This window comes from Neltuma alba, unplaced genomic scaffold (assembly GCF_004799145.2).
Source record: "Neltuma alba isolate B1F8T4 unplaced genomic scaffold, ASM479914v2 tig00003057_pilon, whole genome shotgun sequence".
NCBI classification, from domain to species: domain Eukaryota; kingdom Viridiplantae; phylum Streptophyta; class Magnoliopsida; order Fabales; family Fabaceae; genus Neltuma; species Neltuma alba.
Genome location: NW_021633125.1, coordinates 63,776 through 77,327, shown reverse-complemented (window position 1 = coordinate 77,327; position 13,552 = coordinate 63,776). Strand labels below are relative to the sequence as shown.

General features: G+C 37.9%; 4 protein-coding genes across 4 annotated transcripts; all 4 read left to right on the top strand.

The window, feature by feature from the left end:
- Positions 1–2,902: 2,902 nt before the first annotated feature.
- On the top strand, positions 2,903–3,916 carry LOC114740104 ((-)-isopiperitenol/(-)-carveol dehydrogenase, mitochondrial-like). The gene has a single exon (XM_028928233.1). It carries the CDS (start codon positions 2,930–2,932, stop codon positions 3,752–3,754), a length of 825 nt encoding a protein of 274 aa, XP_028784066.1. The 5' UTR covers positions 2,903–2,929; the 3' UTR covers positions 3,755–3,916.
- Positions 3,917–5,549: 1,633 nt separating this feature from the next.
- Positions 5,550–6,959, top strand: LOC114740125 ((-)-isopiperitenol/(-)-carveol dehydrogenase, mitochondrial-like). The gene is made up of 3 exons (XM_028928257.1): positions 5,550–5,626; positions 6,373–6,537; positions 6,614–6,959. The coding sequence occupies exons 1-3, from the start codon at positions 5,550–5,552 to the stop codon at positions 6,957–6,959; spliced, it is 588 nt and encodes a 195-aa protein (XP_028784090.1).
- Positions 6,960–8,240: 1,281 nt separating this feature from the next.
- Positions 8,241–9,324, top strand: LOC114740105 ((-)-isopiperitenol/(-)-carveol dehydrogenase, mitochondrial-like). Its single transcript, XM_028928234.1, has one exon. It carries the CDS (start codon positions 8,294–8,296, stop codon positions 9,065–9,067), a length of 774 nt encoding a protein of 257 aa, XP_028784067.1. The 5' UTR covers positions 8,241–8,293; the 3' UTR covers positions 9,068–9,324.
- A 1,751-nt stretch (positions 9,325–11,075) lies between these two features.
- On the top strand, positions 11,076–11,893 carry LOC114740124 ((-)-isopiperitenol/(-)-carveol dehydrogenase, mitochondrial-like). Its single transcript, XM_028928256.1, has one exon. It carries the CDS (start codon positions 11,084–11,086, stop codon positions 11,891–11,893), a length of 810 nt encoding a protein of 269 aa, XP_028784089.1. The 5' UTR covers positions 11,076–11,083.
- The last annotated feature ends 1,659 nt before the right edge of the window (positions 11,894–13,552 follow it).

The following is a 13,552-nucleotide window of genomic DNA, read 5'->3' as shown; positions in this document are numbered from 1 at the left end:
TGTATGCCCGACACAATCCACCGGCTGGTCTGGTTGGTGCCGTGTTGTTAGCATATAATTGGTAATGAATGATGATCATACAAATCTCCTTCAAACTCCTCAACAAAATTGACGCTAATTATGCGTTAATTACTTACTCTGATTAAGAAGCATGTTCATGGGAGATACAATTCTCCTTACATATTTAAATGTTTCATAAATCACAGTTTAAAAGCTCATTTTAAAATTTCTTACCACCATTCAGAACAAGTTTAAACTATTTTGTCCTTAGAACAAAACCAGTCAATACTTTCATGACTTCCAGCATTGTGATTGTTGGGAGGGGAAAATGGCGTGCCAATTGGGTACCTTATTGGCAGTTATCTCAATGGCTGCTGCGACGATGTATCCACACAAACAAACGTATGTATAAATATTTCTCTCTATACGCAATTCAAACTGTTGATTTGGTCTGTAACAGATAAAGAAAAAGATTATACTCCCTTTGTTAATTTTTTTCATAAGAGACAAATTAATAACCTAGCTCTAGACCAAGGGATATGTTTAAAATTAGTTTAGTTTATTAAATATATATATATATATACACTACAAATTTAATATTCTTTCACAAATATCCATACATTAAATGCTTCAGATGGATGCTGACTTAGCTTATTGTTGAAACTAACTACTCCTCCGGTCCTTAATATAAGACCCATTTAACAAATTTGATTAGATTAAGGAAGTTAGATAAGTTGGTTAATTATAAGAAAAGTGACACATTTTTCCTAAAACACCATAATCATCTTTCTTAATACCCCCTCTCCCTCTTTTACTTAATTATGGTTGAGAGAGTATCTATAGGGGTAATTTAGAGAAAATTGATAAATATGAAAAATGGGTCTTATATTTAGGACTAAAACCAACTCAAGAATTGGGTCCTATATTAAGGACCGGAGGAGTAATTATTTTATGTGATTAAGAGAGTATAATAATGGGAATAGTATACAAATGCACTACTCGAGTGTTTCTTTTATACACACATATATATTGAGAGAGAAAAAAACTCCATCTGTCTAAAGAGAGAGTATATCATTTAGAAAGCTTCTTATATTTTCAGCATAAGTTTCATTCAATTAGTATTGAGAGGAATCACTTGAATAAACATGAAATTAGGTGTCATGGAAGAAAATCAGTGTCATAATTAACAACAGTACCCCACTAACAAATTTTCTTCCTTTGTTTTTTTTTTTCATTCTCCTTAAGATAGAGACAAATATCTTTTTCACTTGTTGAAATGAAGCTCTGAATATCATATGTGGAGAGAGAAGTAAATGAAAGATGGTAGGGTTTCACAAGAGATGCTGGTCCTTAATATAAGGGCTAGTTTGGTATTATATTCAATTTGGTTCTAAATATAAGACCTTAGTTCACTTTGTCTCTTATATTTATCTATTTTTCCCAATTGCCACTATAAAAAAATTGACTTTCAGCGACGACAAAAAGTTACCGTTGAAAGTATAAAAGTCACTGCTGAAAGTTTTCAGTGGCGACTTGTCGTCACTAAAAAGTCGTTGCCGTAATAGTCGTGGCTAAAAACTTTCAGCGATGACTAAAAAGGTCGCTGCTGAAATACACTTTCAGTGGTGACTTTTAGAAGTTTCAATGTCACCGTTGAAAACACTTTCGTCGCCACTAGAAGACACTTTCGGTGGTGACATTCTTGTCGCCGCTCAAAGACTTTTCAGCGGCGACTTTTTTGTCACTGTTAAAAGTAATGCCTAAGAAAAATTGGTTTTACCAACACCACGTCATCACCGCAGGCGCCATGTCATCGTCACTGTCGCCACGTTATCGCCGCAGGAGCCACATCATCACCGCCAGCCGCCATATTATCGCTAGCCACCTCCACGTCATTGCCACGTCACTTCTCCCCGCCACATCATCGTTCAAATATTTTTACCTTAAATGTGTCTTTTTCAAGGTTCGAATTCATGACCACCTCCTTTCGTGTCCAGTCTTCTTATCGCTGAGCCAGATTGAATTTATTTATTAATATTATAAAATAATATATATTATTATATTACACTTTCAGCGGCAACATTATTAGGTCGCCGCTAAAAGTCTACTTTTAGCGACGACCATAGAATGTCGCTGCTGAAAGTGAACTCAATGATTCTTAAAGGTATACTTTTAGCGGCGACTTTTTTTGTCGCCTCTAAAAGTCTTAGTTTCAGCGGCGACTTTTTGGTGTTGGCATTGAAAGTCACTTTCAGCGGCGACTTTTTTTGTCGCCGTTGAAAGTCGTCGCCTAAAGTCTTTTTTTTTTTGTAGCGTGCACATGTTAAAAATTTTATCAAATGGTAGTTATAGCTAATACACATGATTAGAAATGATATCTTAGAAAGGTAACATCTATTCATGACAAATAACTAACTTAATTAATTTTTTTAAATACACTTAAATTAGTCAACTAACTTTTTATATTATTAAAGATAAGAAGTACTACTTGAACATTGAATACCAATAAGACATATATCATACAATAAAGGGACAATTATAATAGAATCTCATGAAAAGGAAATAACTACCAAAAAATCTTAATAATAAGTGATTGAGGAATTGTTATTTCCTATTCTAAAACTTATTATTGCAAAACACTGAGTTGTCATTAAAATTTTATAACAGTACTTATGTTCCTTCCTGAGACTTAGTTACAGTTCTGCCTATAATAAATCTCCTTCTTCTCAAAGGCCCTTAGGAAATTGACAGTACGAAGTAATTCTTTTTCCGCTAGCAGAGGCCCATGCATTAGTCCTAATGGTGGGACCAATCACTTTGCATGCACCTGTCCATCTAACTTCAACATCCATAAAAATCCACCTGGCATTTATCTTGATGGCTGGATTATATAATTCTAGTGTTGCCTCCTTCAAAATACTTACATTACATGTTTACACTCCAAAATATGGCTGTCTCAGAATATACCTCAAATCACACCGTCAACAACCTCTCCAAGGTAGCCGGCAAAGTAGCCATCGTCACCGGCGGTGCAAGTGGTATTGGCGAAGCGACGGCCCGTCTCTTTGCCGATCATGGTGCGCGCATGGTGGTGATCGCCGACATCCAAGACGAGCTCGGCAACATGGTGGCGGCGTCCATCGGAGCCAACAGGTGTAGCTACGTTCATTGTGACGTGGCAGACGAGGATCAAGTCAAACACCTTGTGGAATCGACAGTCAACATTTATGGACGCGTGGACATTATGTTCAGCAACGCCGGTGTGGCGAGCCCCTCTGATCAGACAATCCTTGACCTCAACTTCAACGAAATGGACAGTTTATTTGCTGTCAATGTCCGCGGGATGGCGGCGTGCTTGAAGCACGCGGCTCGGGCGATGCTGGAGAAGGGCGTCAAGGGGAGCATAGTGTGCACGTCAAGCGTGGCGGGCAGCCATGGCCGTCCGAAGGGGACGGACTACTGCATGTCGAAGCATGCTGTGGTGGGGCTGATGAGGGCGGCGAGTGTGCAGCTGGCGGCGCGTGGGATAAGGGTAAACAGCGTGTCGCCAAATGGGACGGTGACACCGCTGGCTATCAAGGCCAGTGGAATGAGCGAGGGGAATTTGAAAGAGCGTTTTAGAAAATACGCGAGGCTGGAGGGCGTCGACCTCACGCCCAAACACGTGGCGGAAGCGGTGCTGTTTCTTGCTTCTGGCGATTCCGAGTTCATCACAGGTCACGATCTCAAGGTGGACGGAGGCTTTATCGGTTAGTGAAATGCAAGGGCTCTTTTTCTTGCTTCAATAAGATTGCATTTTCATCATTGATCAGTTTTTTCCCCTAAAACCCAATTCCAAAATAAAGAAGAGACATCGTCTCCGTCGCCGTCCACGTCCGGTCATGAGTTGAAACTGGACGGTGGATTCTGTCTCTGTTAATGAAGCCAAATAGAGTGTTCCCCCCCCCCCCCGGGGTTTGAGCGAAAATTGTGTTTTGAACTTGCTGGGTTTTATACTTAACTTTACTGTCTCGAGTTTTTCAAGTTGGCAGAAGCTTAAAATAATGCAATTATGATGCCATGCGCACATTGGATTCGTTTGTTCTCATTTTCTCAGTTATCACCCTTCGGCATGCGTATAAATAAACAGAAAGAGATTAAAGGAGGAGTGAAAAGTCACCAATAGTGGTGAATATCATGTAAATCATTCAAATTTAATATGAATGGCCAAAATTTAATATTTAATATTTTTGTTTAAAAAATATTTTTTTAATAGGTACATAATTCAAAATAAATATAATCTCTTTATAAATTTTTAAAAAATAAAGTTTTACCTAAAAATTACTAGTTAAAAATTTTAAACTTAGATTATTAAAATTGATTTGGAAAAATTCTAATTAAATCCATTTGAAATAATAAAATTCTAATTTAAGCCTACACTTTTAACAAATTCTTAATTAGGCCAAGAGGCCTAATTGGAGATTTCTGTTACTAAAAAACCAAAATGCCCTTCATAATTAAAAAGCCTTATTTTAGTTTTAATTCTTTTAATTGAATTTAACTAACATGTTTTTTCTTTAAACATTATCACATGAAAATTTGGCCAAAAACATTATCATATAAAAAACCAAAAAAGAAAAATCACAATTATGACCAATAAAAAATAATTGAAAATTCAAGATAAAAAAATACATAATTTCTAGATATCTATAGAATTGCAAAAATATGAGAACTAATAAAAATTATAAGATTTCAAATGTAAAAGATTAATAAGATCAAAGATTTTTTTTTTGTGCGAGAAAAAATCAAATCAAAGATTCATGGAATTTTTGAATATCTATCAAAATTAATTTTGCTATTTCACAACTTACATTGAGACTCATCAATTCATTTTCAATTTTTCAGTCTCCAAGATTTATTCAATATCAAATTTTTATTATATAAAAAAACTAAAAAGCCATAAATTCTAGAGTTGACATAACATTCATAATTACAAAACACACCTTTGACATAAAATCTAAGAAATACCACATCCTCATTAGTAAATCTACTAGAATAATTAAAACTAAAATCAGATTTATGCCTACATTCAATTTTCCTTTTTGATTACAAATAGGCATTTCGGTCTTTCAACAACATTTGAAAATCTCTAATTAGGTCTTAGGCCTGATTAGGAATTCGTTAAAAGTATAAATCTTAATTGGAATTTCATTATTTCAGATGGATTTAATTAGGATTTTTCCAATTGATTTTGAGTGATTTAAATTTCATCGCAATGATGGACATTTTAATGCTTATCGCTATGATAAAGGAGTTACTCCTTCGCGAAAAAGAAAGTGGACAAGGGTCAAAAGTTACAATTATCTCGCTGGTCCCCAGAGCCATGATACTATATAGAAAGCCACTCTAAGCGGAAGGAAGCACATGAAGATGTTTACCGAATGGCCCTGTACTTTTTTCTTCCCCAACCTTTTCAGCAACTCTTTCTCTTTCTATCACCTTTAGCTCTGAAAAGAAAGCGCGCGCTTCTTTCTCTATGACAAGCATATACCTAACCCACAGATGCATCCATGTACCAGTCTTGCCCTTCGTTTTTCATTCGTTTCTGCAAAATCAGCACCTCTAACCGGTCACCGCCGCCATTATGGTACGCCTTCTCTGGAAAACAAGGAATAGAAATATATGCAGCTCACTAGCTAAGTCAAGCTCATCACACTACTTATATGCATGCAATAATGAATCCACCATTATTAATTGTTGATGACGGGAAAATCCTCCTTTAAAGTTCTGAATAAAGTTGCTGAACCAGTGATGTATATTAATGCCCAACCACCGTATTCACTAAGGGATTCCACATTTTTTCCCTTTTTGTAGTTCAGTGGGTATAGTCCACTTATCCAGCATATAAGCTAATGTTACTGCCAGAAAAGCTATTACTTCATAGAAATTTTATTGATCCGGGGAAAGCTAATATCACCCAAGGCCTTATGATTTAGCAGTTCATCCCATTTTCTTCTGCTTATTCAGTGGTTCTTCTTTCAATCAAGTGGATTATTTGCCTGCCAGTTAGCGTCACAGGTAAATCTTTTCAGGATGAGTCGTAGAGGGACTTAATTAGCTTGACAGACAAATGATATGTTGGAGAAAAACGAAGATGCATGCAACAACCGGATGCTTCAGATAGCGTTTCTGCTTAGCTACGACCACATATTTTCAAGATCAAGGATAAGGCAATCATAGTCCTGAAAAGATCCTCTTGCTTGCTGGAAATATCGGTGGAATGAGGACTGATATTATAAAAAGCCAGTGGTGCCTCCTACAAAGTATACCATATATCCCCTAGCATGGCCATCTCACAGTCTAACTCGCATCACAACGTCAACAAAATGATAGCCATTGCAAGTTAGCCGGCAAAGTAGCCATTGTCACCGGCGGCGCCAGTGGTATCGGCGAAGCAACGGCGCGCCTCTTTGCTGATCAGGGTGCGCGTGTGGTGGTGATCGCAGACGTCCAAGACGAGCTCGGCAACGAGGTTGCGGCGTCCATTGGAACCCTCAGGTGCACCTACGTCCACTGTGAAGAACCTAGTGGAATCAATGGTCAATATCTACGGGCACCTCGACATCATGTTCAGCAACGCTGGTATTCTCAGCCCCTCCGATCAGACCATCCTTGACCTCAACTTCTCCGAAATGGACAGTTTATTTGCGGTCAACGTAAGCGGGATGGGGGAGTGTGTGAAGCACGCAGCTCCGGTGATGGTGGAGAAGTGCGTGAGGGGGAGCATATTGTGCACGTCAAGGGTGGCGGGAAGCGTCGGTGGTTTGAGGGGGACTGATGACTACTGCATGTCGAAACACGCGGTGGTGGGGCTGATGGGGGCGGCGAGTGTGCAGCTGGCGGCGCGTGGGATAAAGGGTGAACAGCGTGTCACCCAATGGACTGGTGACGCGACTGAAGTGCAAGGCACCTGGAATTAGCACGGACAGTTTGAGAGGGCGTTACAAAAAAAACGCGAGGTTGGAGGGTGTGGAGCTCACACAGAAACAGGTGGCCGATGCGGTGCTGTTTCAGGCTTCAAGCGATTCGGAGTTTATAACCGTTCACGATCTCAAGATCGACGGAAGCTTTACGGGTTCGTGAATGAAATGCAAAGAGCTCCTTTTTGCGTCTCAATAAATTAAAGGACATCTCTGTTTTGCCCAACAAAGAGAGTTAAGTACCATGTAATTGTCTTTAACTGTTTCAATCATGCATCAAGCTACAAATAAAAAATTGGGTTGATAAAGTAGAAAAAACTTAATGCATTAGTATAACTTAAGCTCTGGATCGTTAGCTATCAATTTGCAAACAAAATAAGAAACCTGAAACCTTTTTTTTTTTTTTGGTGAGAAAACCTGAAACGTTTTCTCGTACTACATCATGGATATTTAGAACGTTGACATGGTTCCCTTTGATCCTGGGATTTTTTATTCCTTTGGGAGGTGTGTGTGGGATTTGGCTCTCCGTACCTCTTCAGTGAATGTTGTGTTTCATTTTTATTTATTCAAATTCGGAAATTACAGACTAAAAATTTATGAAGATATTAATACCAATTAATCCCTCATCTCGATAGGAAGAATGACATTTAAGTTTCAAAAAATTAAATCAATGATAGTTATTAGGTTCTTATTTTTTTTAAATGTGTTACAAATAACAATTCAAATAGTCGTAAATATGAATCTCATTTACAAATTGAGAGTATGTTTAAAACTTAACAATATCTTATTTTCTTATTTGTTCAGAACATTTATTAAGTACTTAAACTATCATTAATTTATTATTTTAGGATCACACTGTCATTCTGCCCATGATATATCCAGGTCCGTGCTTGTTATATTCATGTTTTTTTTTCCCTCCAATATTTTTTCTAAACTATGTGTTGGTGTTAATTATTGTTGGAATTGACAAAACCGCAACCTGAACGTACTATATATGTCATGGCTATGGTCACACAAATATTAGATTACCTTAATGTTTTCGAATGACTAATTAATGAAATTTATTAATTGAAACCATGCACTTGTTCTGCAGTTTCAATATTGAAAACGAAAGGAGGAGTCTAAAACCGTGGTTGTAATATTAAAAAGTGAATGGAGGATTGGAGTAAATAATGACCGAGTTTCCTATAAAACTAATGGCCACCTTCTATAAATTCTAATGCCCAGAGATTGCCTTTTAACATTTCCTGTTTATTAATAAGTGTGTATCATCGTCGCTTACAACTTCCCCAAAGAACACGGTGGCTGCCTCAGAATCTACGTCAAGTCACACCATGAACAACCATAAGTTAGCCGGGAAAGTAGCCATCGTGACCGGCGGAGCTAGTGGTATTGGAGAAGCGACGGCGCGCCTGTTTGCCAATGAAGCTGCACGTATGGTGGTGATCGCCGACATTCAAGACGAGCTGGGCAACCAGGTAGCGGCCTCCATCGGAACTGACCGGTGCAGCTACGTCCACTGTGACGTGGCCGACGAGGATCAAGTCAAACAGCTCGTGGAATCAACGGTCAACATTTATGGACACCTCGACATCATGTTCAGCAACGCTGGTGTAGCCAGCTCCTCCGAGCAGACGATCCTTGACCTCAACTTCTCCGGAATGGACGGTTTATTTGCGACCAACATCCGCGGGATGACGGCGTGTGTAAAGAACGCGGCTCGTGCCATGGTGGAGAAGCAAGTGAGAGGGAGCATAGTGTGCACGGCAAGCGTAGCCGGTAGCCACGGGTTTCCGGTCGGAACAGACTACTGCATGTCTAAGCATGCAGTGGTAGGACTGATGCGGGCAGCGAGTGTGCAGCTGGCGACGCGTGGGATAAGGGTGAACAGCGTGTCACCCACGGCGTTAGTGACGCCATTGCTGTGCAAGGCGTTTGGAATGAGCTCAGCACAGGCGAGAGAGTTCTGTCAAAAAAGCGCGAGGTTGGAGGGCGTGGAGCTCACGGCGGAACTGGTGGCGAAGGCGGTGCTGTTCCTGGCTTCGAACGACTCGGAATTTATAACGGGTCATGATCTGAAGGTGGACGGAAGCCTGGCGAGTTTCTGAAGGCGGAGGGAAGCCTTAAGGGTTTTCCAAAATAAATAAATAAATACGCGCACACACATATGTGTGTGTGTGTGTGTTATTTGTACCTGATATGGTGTTATAGTTAGTAAATATGAATAATACGGATGAAATAAGAAACATACGTGATACAATACTGTTTCGAACCCTATCTGCGCATTAATAATTATGACCAGTATGGGACCTGGCTAGGTGATATTACTTGGTGCTAATTTTGAATGGTTTACAAGCAGTTTTAAATCGTAATTTATAAAATGCTATTTCCGGTCTTTGACATGAGATTTTGTTTGACTTTTATTTGGTTCTAAATATATGATCCCAATCTACTTTATCTTTTATATTTATGTATTTTTTTTAAGGTAAACCTTCTAATAATAGTAGTTCTAGTCAATATACTTATTAGTAAGAATATTTTATGAAAGATAATACCAATTTATTACAAATAATTAATTTAACTTATTTCTTTAATCTACTCAGATTAGTCAACTAGCTCTTATATTTAGGACCGAAGGTAGTATGAGATAAGTATGTGAGAAAAGTTTTATCTCAGCTTACATAAAACTTGCTTATAAGTAATTTTAAATGCAATGCCAAACAGGACCTTACTAGCTTTCTGCTCTAGGTAAAAAAAATGAAGTTTCTACTGCCAGAAGGAGCTAATCCCTTATAATGTGGTGGATCAAGGCTGAATACCTGCTAGAAGAGGTGTTCACATTTAATGCTTGACAGTGTCTTAAATAGAATTGCCTACAAAAAAGGATACCAACGCCTAAAAAAATTGAAGTTTCTGTTCTTAATTTAACATTTTCATTATTTCATTCTTTTTTGTTTTCTTGCAGAATTATCTTCTTTGGACGAAAAAGGAAAATAGATTGGGCTGCCAAAAGAAAGTCCGAAATTTGAGTCATGGGTCCTTTACATGGACAACATCACTGGGCCAAAACAACTGGGCCGTTAGTAACCAAGTCTCCTTGCAAAAATCTACCACGGCACACTGGTTTGTTTAGTCCTTCGTTTTTTTTTTTCCCCTCTTGTTATCACAATCCTGATACTGTTGGCCACTAAGATTCATATTGTTATATAAGAGTGGAGTGAAATAAGATTATGAAAAAAAGCGTACGTAATAAGAGTGGAATGAAACAAAAGAAGCAAAGTTTGATGATAAATTTCAAAATTTTCTAGGTCATTTTTTTTTATTATATGGGAAGATTTTATTTTCTTTTTTAGTATAATTCAGAGTATTATGAAGTTACTTTAAGCTTGAAACTACTTTCTGTTGAACTAAAAGCGTAAAAATTAAAACCTTCTTAACAAATGTATTTTCCGAGATTCAAATAGTTGTAAATATGAATCTTATGTACAAATTGAGAGCTATGTTTAAAACTTAAATATCTTCAATACAGGCGAAGCTCTTAAATTTATTTGCAGTTGTTTGAACTGATCATTTGTGACGCTTATTTTTTCAGAATTTTTTTTTTACCTGAACAAAATTTTGTTAAGAACTTGAACTATCACTGATTTATTCTTTTAGAATCAAACTGTCATTCTCTCCATGATATATCCAGGTCCGTGCTTGTTATATTTATGTTTTTCCCCCCTCCAATAATAGTTTGTCGCCTTAATTTTTCTAAACTGTGTTGGTGTTAATTGTTGGAAGTGACAAAACCACAACCTGAACATACTATATACGTCATGGCTATGGTCACACAAATATTAGATTACCTTGATGTTTTCGAATGACTAATTAATGAAATTTTGTTAATTGAAACCACGCACTTGTTCTGCAGTTTCAGTCTTGAAAACGAAAGGAAGAGTCTAAAACCGTGGTTGTCATATTAAAAAGTGAATGCAGGATTGGAGTAAATAAGGACTGATCAGTCTCGTATAAAACTAATGGCCATCTTCTATAAATTCTAATGCCCAGAGATTACCTCTTAACATTGCCCGTTTATTAATTACTACTGTTTATCATCGTCTCTTACAATTTCCCCAAAGAACATGGTGGCTGCCTCAGAATCTACGACAAGTCACGCCATCAACAACCATAAGTTAGCCGGGAAAGTAGCCATCGTGACCGGCGGAGCTAGTGGTATTGGAGAAGCGACGGCGCGCCTGTTTGCCAATGAAGCTGCACGTATGGTGGTGATCGCCGACATTCAAGACGAGCTGGGCAACCAGGTGGCGGCGTCCATCGGAACTGACCGGTGCAGCTACGTCCACTGTGACGTGGCCGACGAGGATCAAGTCAAACAGCTCGTGGAGTCAACGGTCAACATTTATGGACACCTCGACATCATGTTCAGCAACGCTGGTGTAGCCAGCTCCTCCGAGCAGACGATCCTTGACCTCAACTTCTCCGGAATGGACGGTTTATTTGCGACCAACATCCGCGGGATGACGGCGTGTGTAAAGAACGCGGCTCGTGCCATGGTGGAGAAGCAAGTGAGAGGGAGCATAGTGTGCACGGCAAGTGTGGCTGGTAGCTACGGATTTCCGATTGCAACAGACTACTGCATGTCCAAGCATGCAGTGGTGGGGCTGATGAGGGCGGCGAGTGTGCAGCTGGCGGCGCGTGGGATAAGGGTGAACAGCGTGTCACCCACGGCGTTAGTGACGCCATTGTTGTGTAAGGCGGCGGGAATGAGTTCAGCACAGGCTAGAGAGTTCTGTCGAAAATGCGCGAGGTTGGAAGGCGTGGAGCTCACGGCGGAACTGGTGGCAAAGGCGGTGCTGTTCCTGGCTTCGAACGACTCGGAGTTTATAACGGGTCATGATCTGAAGGTGGACGGAAGCCAGACGAGTTTCTGAACATGGAAAGAAGCCATCGGTGTTTCACTGTTTCTTAAAATAAAATACATGTACCTGATATGGTTTGCGATAATTAATAAATATAAACAATACTAATAAAATAAGAAATATACTACCTTCAGTGCTTAATATAAAATATTGTTTGACTTTTATTTTGATTCTAAATATAAAATTTAAATCCACTTTATCTCCATATTTATATTTTTTTTTCCTCAAAATAGTTCTTCTAACAGTTGTAGCTCTAACCAATATACTTGATTAGTAAGGATATTTTAAGAAAGACAACACCTATTTAGGACAAATAACTAACTTAACTTACTTCTTTTATCTTTTCAAATTAATCAACTAGTTATTGTAATTAGTGGTTATACATGATATGGTACTATTTCAAACCCGATTAGTTATCAGTCGGCATATTCGGCAAAGAAAGGGAGAGAGAGGAGGGTGAGAAGCAAATTTAATTTAGGTTTTGTTTATTTTTTGAAGGGTAAGAAAAAGAAAGAAAATACAATGTCTGGCAAAAAAAAAAAAAAAGAAAAGAAAATACATTGGGCCGCTATGAACATTCAGAAAGTCTGAACTCTGAGGTACTCGTCCTTTACATGGGCAACATCACTTCTTTTTCCGGCTAAAGTATTTGGGCCTTAAGTAACCAAGTCACCTTTCAATAAGGTGCTACATCATCAGCATCATCATCATCTTCTTCTTCTTTTCAGGTTTCAAATAGGAGAAAATGTGTTTTTTTTTTTTTTTTCAATTCACAAAGCTTAAACCCCAAACATTGTTTAGCTGCACAAGGCATCATTTTCAACTCCCCCTTTATTCGCACCAAGAACTAAAAGAAACATCTAAGTTACAATAAAATTCGTATTAATATATAAATAGTACTACTTCCCCTTTTTAATAATATTTTTGATACTTAACATAAGATCTAGATAACTAATTTATATGTATTAAAAGAATTATTAGTTAAGTTGATTATTTGTCACAAACGTGTATTAGTCTTTCTAAACTATATTCTTCAATCATATAGATAATTAGTATTATCTTCTGATGAAAAACTTTTACACTGGATAGAGATATTTTAAAAAATAAATAAAATGGATTAATAACTCATATTTAAAATCAAATTCAACCCTTAACTAGCTCTTATGTTAAAGACTAAAAACATTATAAGATGTAGATTTTAGTTTAATTTAAACTACAAGCTAAACATTATATTATAACAGTGACCTATTTCAACTCGCCCTTCATGGAAATAGATCTCCAATATATGTATTTAAATATTTGCCCTCGCACATAGAATTTATAACGTTAATTTGATCTTTTGGGCATTTTTAAGTATAAGTTTCATAATTCATACTCATATACTTCAATCAAAGCTTCTTTGCAGATTCACCATTACAAGTTCTTGCTATACCCGTAAAATACCCCAAAATAAACATAAAATAGGTCTCTCATCATGAATGGAAAATAACTCATAACACCACCACCACAAATAAATGAAGAGGCTGATAATGTCTCTTGAATTGACGCTTTAAACCGTGTGTTTGAAGATAAATATTAAGAGAACATGATATGGAAGCCACTGGGACGCGTAGTATGGATGACTTGGATATCAGGAGATATTATAACAGTGAAAGCCACTCTAAGTGGATC

Bases quoted from the DNA above. Each gene is read 5' to 3' on its own strand.
- LOC114740105 (XM_028928234.1), top strand. From the start codon at position 8,294: ATGAACAACCATAAGTTAGCCGGGAAAGTAGCCATCGTGACCGGCGGA.
- LOC114740124 (XM_028928256.1), top strand. From the start codon at position 11,084: ATGGTGGCTGCCTCAGAATCTACGACAAGTCACGCCATCAACAACCAT.
- LOC114740125 (XM_028928257.1), top strand. From the start codon at position 5,550: ATGTACCAGTCTTGCCCTTCGTTTTTCATTCGTTTCTGCAAAATCAGC. The intron at 5,627-6,372 runs GTACGCCTTCTC...ACAAAATGATAG, and splicing joins CGGTCACCGCCGCCATTATG to CCATTGCAAGTTAGCCGGCA. The intron at 6,538-6,613 runs GTGCACCTACGT...CATCATGTTCAG, and splicing joins GCGTCCATTGGAACCCTCAG to CAACGCTGGTATTCTCAGCC.
- LOC114740104 (XM_028928233.1), top strand. From the start codon at position 2,930: ATGTTTACACTCCAAAATATGGCTGTCTCAGAATATACCTCAAATCAC.